At 30.3% G+C, this 15,480-nt stretch overlaps 1 protein-coding gene across 1 annotated transcript; it reads left to right on the top strand.

Moving 5' to 3' along the window:
• The first annotated feature begins 1,572 nt into the window (after positions 1-1,572).
• LOC147808086 (uncharacterized) lies at positions 1,573-6,792 on the top strand. The gene is made up of 3 exons (XM_087166862.1): positions 1,573-2,224; positions 3,026-5,302; positions 5,435-6,792. The coding sequence occupies exons 1-3, from the start codon at positions 1,573-1,575 to the stop codon at positions 6,790-6,792; spliced, it is 4,287 nt and encodes a 1,428-aa protein (XP_087022988.1).
• The last annotated feature ends 8,688 nt before the right edge of the window (positions 6,793-15,480 follow it).

Raw genomic sequence — 15,480 nt, 5'->3', positions numbered from 1 at the left:
TGAAAGAACTTGTTTCCAACCCTACTAATAAATATTTTAAACAGTAAATTAAACTTCAGATAGAGAAATGGTCATGCTCTTAAGCTTTTATCGAGGTCTTAAAAAGAGAACTAGTTGTTTTCAAAATTTTGGATTTAATTTGCTACCACTGATAAATGTAATTCGCACATAACTCATATGTTGAAGGATTATGTAATAGGTACCAAATATACCAATATAGGCATAAAGTATGATATTGATATATTAGGTAATTATTAAAACAGCAGTAATACTGAGCAGTTGTTATACTGATACTGTGAAAATTAGTGTCTTACGGCCCTTCGGAAGGGATTGGAGAAAATTTCATGAAAGTGGTAAATTTTGACTATCATGAGTAGGCAGCGAAATAGCATCATGCCAAGTGAACATTTGCTGAACACATTTAATCTATATTCTGGTGGAATGGACAAGCAAAAAACGTTATTTGCTTAATTTAATAAAGTAAAGTCACCGGGAAGGGCAATAAATAATTTTAAATAAATAAAAAAACTAGTTTTATTAATAGTGTCGGCATAAGCCTCTCAGTTTTCCGTATGATTTCTTAGTGTATTCAGCTAGTATTACGTAAAAGCAATCAACTTGTATATAGTAAAATAAATTGAATTTGATTAACTATTATCATAAAAAAGGTAGTTTGACTGCCCTGCAATCAACAGATCTTGATCCTGACCACGACTCTACCTCAAAAAGTTAATGAAATTTCTAAAAATGAATATCCATCAATTATAATATCAAAATTGCAACACTATTTCCTAACAGCCCACTAATCTGTAGAAAACATATGTTTAGAAAAGTGTATCCGGTTAAATAAGATAAGTTAATTTAGAAAAGTCCCATAAGGAGATATCATAATTTAAGAGGTCAAAACTACATCTAATTAAAATAGGAGATAGAAATTATAAAACTATAAATAAAAACACGTAAAAATTCATACGATACAAAAGCAAATAAACAAAAATTATTTCTACTGAACTTTTTTCAATGTAGTATTTATCATTTCCGTGCCCCTGCCGAGGAACACAGCATAGCTTTTTACATCACTATTTTTCATAGCCAGTAGAAAGAAGAGATATATTACGTTTCCCAACTGTCTTCAACAATAAGATTTCCACTCTACTCTTGGAAATCAAACGATCTGAAACTCTCCACATATTATGAATTATCAGTGTATCCGCACGGATTTGTAGCGCCACCTAGTATAACTTGTAACACTGAGAAAGAGTGTGTGTGGAAGGAGAGCTGTAACGAGCTACAAAAAAGCTCTCTTCCAAATAATAATAAATAAATATTGTGAATTTACAGTCCGCTTATTTTCTGTTTATTGAGCGAGTTCATATTTACCTGAGCGTCGACATAAGTGGTCCGCTCACCAGGAGAAATAATCAGCAAAATTAAAAACAATTAACGAAAAGAGTTTCGTTTTGAGTTCTAAGAGATAACCATTGTGGACAGTGTTACGAGAAAACTGTGGATTCGTGCCTTCCCATTCAAAGTAGGATTGTTTTGATTTTTTATAAAATACTTTAATTTACAATGTTTAAGAATTGTAAAAAAGATGATTTAAGGCTTATTGCCAGTGAACTAGATCTAGAGATTAGTGATGATATGACTGTGGTAAACTTAATTGATATAATTAAAAGTTGTAAAAAATATAAAACTGACTCTGAAACTGTTAGTGATCTAGTAAGTTTAATAGTAGAAGAGCGCAAGTCTGAAGAATCAAAACAATTAAAGTTAGAGAATATAAAGCTCGAGAGAGCAAAAACTGAACTAGAAATTGCACGTATTCGTGCTGAGCCAAAGGAGCTCGAGAGAACAAAAACTGAATTAGAAATTGCACGCATTCGTTCTGAGCCAAAAGAGAATAATATAGAGCTAATTGAATCTAATAATTCCCTAGATTCTTTGATTAAGAGCATTAGAACATTGACCATTAAAGTGCCGTGTAAACCCGAAAATTGGGGATTCTTCTTTACATCGTTAGAACGAGCATTTATAGTTAAGTGTGTGCCAGATAAATATAAATCAGAGATTCTTCTTAATCTACTTGGGGAAAGATCGTCTAATATTATCACATATATAAGTGATGATGATCTTAATAATTATGAAAAAGTGAAAGAAATAGTACTTAGAGAATTTCAGCCAACGGCTCAATCTTGTCTGGACAATTTCAAAACAACCACGCGTCAGTTAAACGAAACGCACGTCCAGTTTGCGTCACGTTTAACAACTAGTTGGGATTATTACTTAAAATTAAGAAATGTGACAGATTTCAAAACATTAAATCAGCTAATAATTTCTGATAAACTCTTCCAAACATTGGACAGGGAAACCGCTACTTATATAAGTGTAAAACAATCGGACACCTGGTTTGAACCAATTAAACTAGGAAAGGAAATAGATTTATTTATGACTTCTCGCGGAAAATCTTTAACTAAGTGCTCTTATAATAAAAGTCATAATGAAAGAAATATTTCTAAAACCTTTTTGTCTGATGTTAAGAGTTCGAAGTGCATTTTATGTAATGAAAATCACCCCCTTTATATGTGTTCTACTTATAAGAAATTATCTGTGTATGAGAAACTGCAAATTGTTAAAGATAATGAATTGTGTTTTAATTGTCTTGGTAAACATAAAGTGATGTCTTGCAAATCAAAATATTCTTGTGCTAAATGTGGTAAAAGGCATCATATTTCATTACATTTTAATCGAGAACATAATTATTCCGCGAAATCAAAAATAAGAGAGGAGAACATTATGAATTCAGAATCGAATAAAAAACAAATTGATAGAGGAAATCCCCCCCTCTCTCCACTTGCTTCTGAATTTACACCCGCAGCATGCGAAGAGCAAAACACAGGCGCCAATATCTTTTCGGCCACGAGTAGTTATGTCTGGAATAAAAACAAAACAGTTCTTTTGAGTACTGCAATTTGTTATTTATGTGATTCTTTTGGAAATGAGAGTGAAGTTCGTGTTTTATTAGATTCGGGATCTATGTCTAATTTCATAAGTAAAGAATGTGCAGATCGCCTACAATTGAGAAAGAATAAAATAAACATAGTAGTGTCTGGGTTGAATGATTCAGCTATTTCTGTTAGGTCTCAAGTTAATGCTACTTTAATAAATAAAGCCCGAACTTTTAACGCAGATCTGAATTTATTAGTTGTTCCTAGAATTACGGATCTCACACCCTCAAAGAAAGTAAACAAGTGTATGGAAGGGTTGGAAAACATTAACTTAGCTGATGAGTATTTTCACATTCCGCAGAGAGTTGATTTATTAATTGGTGCGGAATCCTTTTTTGAGCTAATAAAACCTGGGCAAATTTACCCTCCTAACTCGAATTTAATCTTACAAAATTCTGTGTTTGGTTATTTAGTTAGTGGAAGCATATCAAATATGGAGGATAATAAAATCCATTGTGGGTTAGTTAAAGAAACTCTTGATTTAGAACAAACTGTTAGAAGTTTTTGGGAGATAGAAAATATCGAAACTGAAATAATTGAGAGTAAAGAAAAAATTATTTGTGAAGAACATTTTAAAAACAACTGTGCTAGAAATTCTGAGGGACGGTACATAGTAAAGATGCCTTTAAAAGAGGATCCTAAACATTTGGGAAAATCTAAAGAGTTTGCGTTTAAGAAATTAAATCTGATGTGGAAACGTTTAATTAAGGAGCCAAATTATTTATCTTTATATAAAGATTTCCTTCATGAATATTTAGAGATGGGACACATGTCAGAAATTTCGGATGATGAAGAGGAAGAAGCCACTTACTACATTCCCCATTTAGGAGTTTACCGCCCTGATAAGCAATCAACTGTCCTAAGAGTTGTTTTTAATGCGAGTTATCCTACCTCAACTGGTAATTCCTTAAATTCTTTGCAATTAAATGGAGGCATAATTCAGAGTGATTTATTTTCCATCATGACACGGTTCCGTAAATATGTCTATGCCTTCACAGCAGACATAAAGAAAATGTACCGAATGATCTTAATTCACCCAAGCCAAAGAAAATTGCAGCGTATTCTTTGGAAAGAAAAAGAGGAAGGACCTGTCAAAACCTACGAGTTGAATACCGTCACTTACGGCACGGTGTGTGCACCATTTCTAGCAACTCGTACATTAAAGCAAATAGCTATTGATGAAGGAGAAAAATATCCTCTTGCTGCTCCAGTCATTGAAAATGATTTCTACATCGATGATGTGTTGACCGGCTCTGATAATTTAGCAACTGCAAGAGAACTTAAAAATCAATTAATTGGTATTTTAGGAAATGCTGGCATGCAACTCCACAAATGGCATAGCAACTGTGCAGCGTTAGTTTCTGATGGTGAAGAAATATATAATTTTACTAACTGTGATGGAACTCAAGTGCTAGGAGTTTCCTGGAGTCCGAAGAAAGATAGTCTTTATTTTAAAGTTACCTGTAGTGCATCACATAGAAAAGACTCGAAAGTTACGAAGCGCTGTGTCTTATCCACAATTGCACGCCTTTTCGACCCCCTTGGATTGCTTGGACCAGTAGTGTCAAAAGCAAAGATATTTTTGCAACAGCTATGGTCTTTAAAACTGGACTGGCATGAAGAACTACCTGAGAAACAAATCCAAGAGTGGAAGAGGTTTGTCGAAGCTTTAAAGAGTGTTAACAACATGGAATTTGATAGATGTATACTTACAGAGGGAGCTGACATGATTGAAATTCATGGATTCGCCGACGCGTCAGAGGTTGCTTACGGTGCTGTTGTTTACTGTAAGTGTGTTAAAAATGGTCAAGCAGCGACTATCAAATTGATTGCTAGCAAAAGTCGTGTATCACCTTTGAAAAGAGTAACCATCCCAAGACTAGAACTTTGTGCCTCACTGCTTCTAGCTAAATTAGTGAAAAAAGTGATAAAAGCTCTTGATTTGCCTATATCCAACATCTACTTATGGAGTGATAGCATGATTGTGCTTTCTTGGATACGTAAGGAGTCATTTCTACTTAAAACTTTCGTTGCCAATCGTGTATCCCAGATTCAAGACTTAACTAACATTGACAGTTGGAGATATGTACCATCAACTGAGAACCCAGCAGACATTATCTCCAGAGGTCTCGATCCTGATAAACTTTCACAATGTAGATTGTGGTTTGAAGGACCAAATTTCTTGTGTAACAGTGAATATCCAAATAGAGACATTCCATCCAGAGTTATTGAAGATGAATTTTCTAATGAATTTAAACCATCTAGTGACTTCAATTGTTTTATTAGTGATAATAGTAATTTTCTTAATAATTTTTTGGAAATTAGTAATAATTATAGTAAACTCATTCGTGTATTAAGTTTTGTATATAGGTTCATCGATAATTGTCGGAGCACTTATGACACATCAACTGGGTCTTTGTCTCCAGATGAACTTAAAAGAGCTGAACTAAAATTGGTAAGTTTAGTGCAGAAACGGGAGTTCAGCAAGGAAATCAGAGATTTAGAAATTACAGGTGAAGTTTCAAAGCAGAGTAAGGTAAGAAATTTATGTCCTTTCATTGATAAAAAAGGTCTCTTAAGAGTAGGTGGACGTTTGTCCAATAGTAATTTGTGCTTTGACAAAAAATTCCCATTGTTGTTACCAGAAAAACATAAATTAACAAAGTTGATAATTATTAGTAATCATATTAAGAATTTACATGTTGGACCTCAAACATTATTGTTTATTATAAGGCAAAGATTTTGGCCAATCAATGGCAGATCTATTTGTAGAAAAGTAGTTCGTGAGTGTTTGTTGTGCTTTAAAGCTAAACCAATAACTTGTGATCAAATTATGGGTGATCTACTCAAAAGTCGTGTGAGTCAAAACTTTCCATTTGCCATTTCAGGTGTGGACTTTTGCGGTCCATTTACAATTAAATACAAGAACCAACGGAAAGGTACTTTTCAAAAAATTTATGTCGCGATTTTTGTATGTTTCGTCACAAAAGCGATTCATTTGGAGCTTGTGACAGAGTTGAGCTCTCAAGCATTTATAGCTACATTAAAGAGATTTTTTTCGCGTAGAGGAAAAAGCAGTATTCTGTACTCAGATAATGCGACTAATTTCGTTGGGAGTAATAATGAGTTACAGCGATTATTTAGCTTAGTTAAAAATCCTGATAAGAGTTTATGTAATTATATGAGTCATGAAAATATCAAATGGAAATTTTTGCCACCTAGGAGTCCGAATTTTGGAGGGCTCTGGGAAGCTGGAGTGAGATCCTTCAAATATCATCTGAAAAGAGTAGTGGGTGATAAGAAATTAACTTATGAAGATTTTTTGACTGTAACTACTCAAATTGAGTCAGTTTTAAACTCAAGACCGCTTACCCCGTTATCTTCAGATGCCAATGATTTGAGCGTTCTCACTCCAGGCCATTTCCTGATCGGAAGACCGTTCACATCAATTGTTGAACCAGATGTAACCAATGTATCTGATAATAGGTTGAGTTTATGGCACAAAACCACTAAATTCGTGCAATTAATATGGAAAAAGTGGCACAAAGACTATTTGTCAACTTTGCAACAAAGGTCGAAGTGGTACATTGATAAGCAAAACATTAAATTTGGAGATATGGTTTTGATAAAGGAAGATAATTTAGCTATATGTAATTTTCCAATTGGTAGAATTGTGGAGGTCTTTCCGGGAAAGGATGGCAGAGTTCGTGTTTGTAGTATTAAAACGAACAAAGGGATCTTTAAAAGGCCCATTTCCAAGATTTGTTTATTGCCAATTGAATGAATATTTTTTTAAAAAAAACTTTATATTACTTTTCATAATCATGTAAAATGTGAAATTTATCGTGTAATAGTAATTGTTTAGTATAGTAATATTTGTGTAATAGTAGTAATATTGTTGATAGTTGTAGTAATATTGTTGATTGTTAAAACAATGCAACGCCCGGCGGTATGTATCCGCACGGATTTGTAGCGCCACCTAGTATAACTTGTAACACTGAGAAAGAGTGTGTGTGGAAGGAGAGCTGTAATAGTCCGTGGGCCGAAGTCTCAAAAGTAGCTCTAAACTAATTTTCGTTCCGACATTTGAGGGGCAATTTTATTTTACCAAAATAGAACACAATCTTGGCTGAGAATCATAAATTCATAAAGTTCTCCAAAATCCGACTGGCTATTAATTGATAGTTATCAGAACAATGAGGAACTATTTTATTTTCTCGAATTCAGTATTTTGCCCAAGAATATCCGAAGAGAAGCGTAATTTGACGTCACTTGGAAATGAATGGACCAATCAGAACAAAAGCAGTTGTCTGCATATTACGATAGCTTCCCGTTCGTTCACGCTTCTTTTGCGCTAAAACACTTAACAGTTTTTTATAAGTATCTACTTCAAAATTTTTATACAATTATAGTTACTTCAAGATCTCAAAATCTTTTTTTATTTTTTATTTTAAATTATGATTATTTGATAATTCACTATTAAAAGGTAAAACATAGACTATGACAGTTATAGTTGTAATATGAAGGGTTATAATACTGTATCTGCGATTATTTTTCAGTTTTTTTAAAATTATTTTTGTAAAAATACTTATACTTGAATTCTATAGAATATATAAATCTTTCCTCCACTCTGTGAAAATTTAAATTTGCATCAACTTTTTAAGAACTGCTACCCTACAGAAAATAATCTGATTTTCTTCAAAAATCTGGAGATATTTCTCCCTTATTTTTTAAAACGATACTTATTTTAGTAAGCTAAAAAACCCTTTTATACAAATGAATATTTTGAAATTCAGTTTAACATGAAAATAAAAAATTTCATTTGTGTAAAATTTTCAATAAATTTGAATTAATTTTTTTTTTTTGATTTGTTGCTTGGTACACTGTCTTTTACTGAAGCTTTAAAACTTTCTTTACTATATAAAAACCGGATATTTTACGCAATGAACTATCTTGATACATAATTTATTTGAACAATTTAACAAAGTTTGGTTTTTCATTATTTAAAATTTTAATGTTTTGGTACAGCATTAATTTTGAAAATAATAATATTGATTTAGAGAAAATATATTTAGAATGTAGAATTCATAGCGTTAATTGAAAAAAAAATGTTTTCAAGTGTTATTTCAAATAGTTTTTGCAAGTGTAGCAAAAGACAAATACAGAGTGTTCCAAAAAACCTTAGACAGGTATTGTTGAATATATTTTTATTTAGCAAGAGAATATAATTCCAGACATTAATATATTTGGAAATTTCATTACGGTTTGATATTCAATAATTTATTTACATTTAAGTGTAGAGACATTATTTAACTATTTTTCGAAATAGTGCCAGTTGGAAAATTGATTAAACACATTTTTTAAACCAATATCTGAAGTTAAATGTTTAAATCATGTTTTGAATCTACACTATTGTTTTCAAATTCAATTCAAAAAAAATATTCAATGATTAAATACAAAATTGTCAAATTTCTTGTTGCTGCTCCTACAGAGAAAACTTACATAAATTTCCTTAAATTTCATGATTTATTTTTAGTTTAGATTAGTTAACAGTTTTTTTATAGCTTAAGAGTAGTATTTATTTAAGAGGAGTATTTTTTATAGCTTTTTTGTAAGAGCAAAAAATAAAAATAAAAACATAAAAAGTTTTGTTTTCTTTTTTCCGAGTAAGCACATCTTAATAAAAAATTTTAAATTTATACGCCATTCAGAGTTTAAAAAGAAGTAATATTTAAGTAAAATTAAAATGCAAGCAATATAAGATGTGCGCTTGACTCTACAAAAATCGCAGATATTGGATAAATAAGCCATCAGAACAACCATCTTTTGAAACAATACTTACCATAGCACCTTTGTTAGTGAAACAAAAATAATAGTTTTTTTGAATAATGGATCATTAACGTTAATATGTAGATTTTTTAAACATTTTGGAACTAAATGTGAAAGTAATGAAAATTGTTTAAAACATTTTTTTTTAACATTTCATCAACATAACTACAATACTTTCATTTCTTCGGTGGGATCTATATATAAATATCCCCCTTAAATTTGTAACTCAGCAAATATTATTAAAATTAAAATAAGACAAATAATTCCTTCTCATTTTTCAGCTAAGTATATATTTTTGTATCTTAAAATCGGAGACGAATTCTTGATTAGGTCAGAGAGGCATCGCAATGCGACCGCCTGCACAATTCGAATTTCGGAACGAAAATCAAATATTTAACAGTAAAGCGGGAAAATGAAGCGTTATCAATATATAGTTGGCTCTAAAAAGAGACCTTTATTTAAATTTTAAAAAAAATTCAAAGGATTAAAATGAAATCGAGAAAATTATCATCAATGCAACCAACAATTTGCTTACAAACATTGCTGTAAGCGACTGTGAGGAGACAATGCGTGATTGGTTAGCTTGGCGGAGGAAAAAATAATTCGACGATTTCACTGGATGAGAGTACGAAGGCATACAGAAAAAGAGTGCGTCATAAAATCGATTGTCATTAAATTATGACCAAATAATATTTGGAGAACTTTATAAAATTAAAAATACTAAAACATTCTGAATCGTTTTGTCAAAAGAAAAAATTGCCCCCAAAGTATCGGAACGAACTTGAACGATAAATGAGTTTGGCCCACGGACTATAACGAGCTACAAAAAAGCTCTCTTCCAAATAATAATAAATAAATATTGTGAATTTACAGTCCGCTTATTTTCTGTTTATTGAGCGAGTTCATATTTACCTGAGCGTCGACAATCAGCTTCAGCAAAAGATTAGAAACAAGGGATAAAAAATGGCGTCTACATTGAACGGATAAATCTACCAGAGGTTTATTAAATGGAATAGAATTTATGGTTGGAGGAGTGTATATTTCAACGCCCGGTTAGAGAAAAGGGAGCAGAGAAATCTCATGCTGGTCTTACATGGTTGGTATTCTTTTTTAGCCCATAAACTGAGGCCATGACATCTTTATGGGCTATTAAGGACTGCAGAACAGACAGACAGCAACAATCTGGTGTATTTCTTGCTTTGCCCCCAATAGATTTACTATTTTTTTAAAGTAAATTGTGTGTAACTCATAAACCAAAAGAAAAATAATGAATGATAGCGGAAAAAGGGCATAAAATGTAAGAAGTTTAGTGTAAACTGGATTAATACTCTGATGCGTCAGCCCAAATATAACTTTTAATAAATTTTCTCAATTTTAAAATTATAAGAGGATTCCTTTATAATGAAAGTTTATTTATTCATTGAAATAGTTACTCTTAAACAGGAAAATTAATATTTTGTTGGGTATTCAATTTATAATGTATTAATATGATAACCACAGTTAATTGAACGGGAAAGCTCTCGCTTCTGATTTACGAGTTCTTCCATTGTTGCTGAGTCTTAGGGCTAGCATAAAATATAACCAAGGGCAGATAGATTATGGATTAGAGTCCCTTAGTCGTGAGGATAACTACGCGAGTCTCCATAGCTTTTGTTTGTGTATAATGCAATTTATAGTTTCACTCAATAATTTAGTTCTCACAAAAAGGCTAATTTTCTGCGATATTCAACTTAAGAGCTCTCGGGGTCTTCTGAGCTGAGGTCAATGTTACAAGTACATGAAGATAAATGATTACATATTAAATTAAATAATAAGTGATCGATAAAATAAATTAATAATTTGTTTCACACAGAAAAGTTAAAAGAGAGAAACGTTTTGGACCAATGGGTAACAGAGCATTTTTTTCTCAATTAATTATTCATTTGTTTTCTTAAGCAAAACATTTTTTTCAGCGGTAACACTTTTTTCTCTTTTAGTTTATTTTTGTTCGAAATTTATATAATTCAGAGTTTAACAACGATCAACTTATACCAAATAACTACTTAATACGAACATATAACTTCAAAAAAAAATCTTAATTTTCAGAAAATGTTCTCTAAACATAACAATTTTAAAACTATGCAAATTTAATTTAAAATAGGAAGAAAAAATATAATTCATATATATAAGAAATAAAAAAATTGATTCTGACCTGAATGGCTTCTCTTGAAAAAAACAAATATAACTTAAGACAGAAACGCTTTTAGATACCATTATTTTTTATACTTTAAAGTATGTGAGTATTGCCTATTAGAGGCTGAATTTTCAACGTTAAATAAATTATAACTTTAAGATTAAGGACTAGTAATCCACAGGTTCGACGCTATAGTTATTGTCAGATGTCAGTTCTTTTAGACATTAGATGGTTAAAATTGTTAAAAAATGTTTTCAGTAAGCAGATGATTTTTTTATTTTTTTATAAATGTAGTGCTCAAAAAAAAAAAAATTATGTAGTGAATTATCGTTTGGCAAAATTGGATTTATCAATAATAAAAAAATCAATACTTCAACTTTAACTTATTGCAATTTTCAATGATATTTTGTATATCATTATTACAGTCAGTTGAAAATGTAATAAAAAAAAAACTCCTGCCTGAAAACAAAGGTTCTGGAGTCAAAGAAAGTTTTGCATGAATCAGTATCAGAATTGAACAGCTAATCTTTATCAGCAAAATGATGTATAAAACTTGAGCTAAGTTTCACTACATAAGTCAGAATGTTAATTATATAACGATAAGTTAATTAAATACATATGGGTCATTCTCACAAAAAGGTGATTTTTTAAGTCCCTGAGTAATAAATATTAGGAAATACAGCAGATTTCTTAATATTTTTCTTTATCATTTTTCGTGAAGTTCTTAACTAACAAATCATATGCATTTCTGCTAAATGTATTTAAAATTTCATTTTTATTTTTTAATAAACATGACTTCAAAATCCCCTCCGTGGACGTCCCTATGTCTGTGGTACAAAATAATTTTTAATGCCTGTTAAACAATTTAAATGTTATTTTAATGATTTTTGTAGTTTTACCTGGTTAAATGTTTATAGTAACTTTTTATTTAATATTTAAAAAAAAAAAAATTTTTTTTTTATAAAATAAATGATTAGTAAACTTGGTCCATCAAAAATGATGTCTCCCTCCATGGACAATTAATATAGTTCTGTAAATATGCAATAAAGGGCAACATATGCGAAATCCCTATAAGACAGCTGCTGGGAGGGGTAACCATTCCATTTTCTAATGTTAAATATCAGTTGTTTTTGTTCTCTTTGGTGTCAGTTTTGGATTGTTGTGTTCAACTGGGGTTTGGCAAAGTTCTCACCATATACTCCGTGGACATCATAAAGAAGGTAAGAGAAAATTATTTTATTTTTGATAGATGAATTTTAGATTGCAAAAATAGTATATTTAACAAAAAGAACTGCCCCATTTTTGTAACTTTAAAATTAAAAATCAGAAAAATTCAAGAACTAGTTTTTGTCTCCTCCGTGGACATAACAAGTCCACGGAGGAGAAGACACAGTCAATGTGTCAGATAACCATAATACAATTTTAATAATTAAAAAACTATTTTCTTTTAATTGATATTTTTTTAAATGGTGTTAATTTGTTTCTATTTTTAAAGAAAATCAATTAAGTTTAACTTTTTCTTATCGGAGAAGTAAATATTGGCAATTTTTCTAAATAATTTCTGTGATGTTTAACATTTTTTTTTCTCTTCAAATTTTAGTAAAAAATTGCAAAACCAAAATTTAAGAAAAGAAAGCAATCAAATGTTCAAATGCAAAGGAGAAGGGAACAGAAAGAACTTAGTATGAGATAAGCTAGACAGAAATTAAAAGAAAATCCTATATTGTTTAAAGAAAGTGAAAAAAAAAAGAGCAAGAAACTTTAAAATTTGTATCAGAAAAAGATTTAACAGAAAAATCGCTATTAAATGTACTTAAATTTCTAGAAATTGATAGAGCTAGCCGTTTGTGCCCAGGGAAAAAAGAAACAATAACAAGAAGAAAAGAGAAAAAACAAAAACGTTATTTGGATGACAGTATGTTTATTTTGCATAAAATGGTCACAAAAGAGTACCCTCAACACTCAACTTTCATGTGGAGTGTGAATTTTTATTTCAATAGTCTTTACATTTTAATTTATTAATATTCAGTAAGAGTTACTTAAGAAATTGTACACCTAGGTTAAAAATGGATTTTTTCTTTCATAGCAGCATGATTAATCGGAAGTAGCTCTATCTCTAATAATGAAATATTTTATTATTTACTTATTAATGTTAAACTCATATCAGTTGTGCCCAATAATTAATGAATTAGTCCTCATTGACATCTTATATTTTATAACATAAAATGTCTCCTCCGTTGACTATTACATCTCCTCCGTGGACAAGGCAGAATTTAAAATATTTTAAATCTTGTAAAAAATAAAATAGAAAACTTGACCATTATTATAAGGACATATAACAAAAGTAAATAAAGGCATTTATGTAATTTTTATCACTTTTTTAATTACTTTAATTTAAGAAATTTTTTTAGTCTATTTATACCTTTTTAGTGAGAATGACCCATATATATTAAAAACGTTAATTAAATACATTATATTATATATGAATGAGAAGTTAATTAAATACATAGCTGTATCCACATCAGATTAGTTGAAATATAATTCTTTCTCATTTACTTCTTTCACTTAACTTATTATTTGTTTATGTATTTTATTGCAACCATGATATATTTTTGTTTTGTATACCTGGCAGCTTAATTAGTTTACATAATTAGTTTATGTTCCACATGGTTTCTTGCCTGTCTTTGTGTTACAATTCTGTGTAAATATATAGCAAAAAAAAAAAATAAAAATAATAGAAATCTTTGAGAAAGAATTTAGAATGTGTCACTTAAGAGAATTGATACTTGACGGGCTTGACTTACTCAAAATAGAGTGGAAAGAACAGTTGATAACCTAAACAAACGCCACGTTTCAACAACCAATCAGGCCCACACTACTCACTTGCAGGTTTCCCATTTGCTTTTCCGGACTTGCATTTCGCAGGATAGCATTTGATAGTTAATTATGATTGCATTGTATTAAAACAAATTGTGGAAGCAAAAAGGAATCAATTTAAGCCCATTAGCTTCTATGAGTTTTGATTGATGATAAATTCTATTTAAAGATAATATGACGATAAGTTTTATTTTTAGCAACGTGAAAACAATTGAAACTGGCAATCTCATTCAGTACAAAGCTTTAGTTAAAATTTTAATGTTCTAGCTAATCTTAAAAAGGGCGGCATTTTGATTGACGCTCAATTCCTAATGTCGATAAAATCTTGATTAATTTTGCTTATTATCTATTAGAAAAATATTAAAACTTACATTGTCATCTGACACAGAACTACAAAATTTTATAAACCCAATCGGAAAGTGATCCAGATTTCGTTCTTAAGATTCCGTCCTTAACAGACCACCAAACAGGACAAGGGAAAAATAATTACAACTAAAACATTTTAGTAATTAGTTGTAAAAAGTTTTTGTGTTTAAAAAAAAAACTTAGTAATTTTTTGTTAAACGTCACTTTTCAATTAGCACTTAATTGTTTTCTTTAAACACTGCTTTCCAATTAGCAATTGTATTTATTAAGAAAAAAATTTTGACAGTAAGAGTGCTAAAATTTTTCCTTGTAAGAATATCAAAAGTTAAAGCATGAAACAAGACTTTGAGTCGAAACGATGACAATTAGTGTACATTTTCTAAGCTCGAGATATTGTATGTTTGTTATTTTTTATAATTATTAAGTTTTATCATTATTAATTAACATAAAAAGATGATACAAGCATTCCAAAATGAATAGGATTTGTAGTCTATTATAACTACAGCACCGAAAATTAGTGAAAGTCTTTGAATATAATTATCTTCATAAACATAAAGTTAACATGATTCCAGGCATAAGAAATCAATTGCTTTAATCATTCTCATGCTTTACTTTGAACAAACCAGCTCGGAAATATCACAGGCAGAGAAATTGTGGTCGAAACTTAACCCTGTCATTTTGACAAGAGCGAGAAAGAAGGGGTAAAAGAAGGAAGGGGTTTAATAAGAAAATTTTGGTTCCAATCTTGATAATTATCTGTTTAGCTGAGGAAAAGGTACAGTCTTTCATGCCAATTCCTTTGCATTTGATACATATTTCAAATTTTACTTTTTTGGTTCAAATGAAAAAAAAAAAACACCTATCAATGTCTAAAACATACTGGTTTTGACAGACAGTGGTTTTTCTCATTTCTTTTCTACTTAAACAAATGTAACAAAAAAAATTACGAAATGATTCTTATAAAAATCATGTATTAGTCTAAATGGCACATTCTGGAGAAGAAAAAAAATCAAGAATATCAGTATGAAATGTTAAAAATCAGAACAACTACAATCCCAGCATTAGATTTTTTAACTTATAAAAATTATATAGCTGCAAAACACAATCGCTGCTTCATCCTTGTAGAGTAAAATTCCATAAAGCACAAAAATTAAATAGTCTTAACAAGTTTACAAAATTAAGAAAAAATTTTTTTCAGTGAATTTTCGAGTAAGTTGATCAACGAGA

The sequence above is a fragment of the Parasteatoda tepidariorum genome, chromosome 6 (assembly GCF_982258835.1).
Source record: "Parasteatoda tepidariorum strain Cologne lab strain chromosome 6, Ptep-v5.0, whole genome shotgun sequence".
NCBI lineage: Eukaryota > Metazoa > Arthropoda > Arachnida > Araneae > Theridiidae > Parasteatoda > Parasteatoda tepidariorum.
Note: the sequence above shows the minus strand (reverse complement) of the source record. Positions and strands in the feature narration are given on the sequence as shown.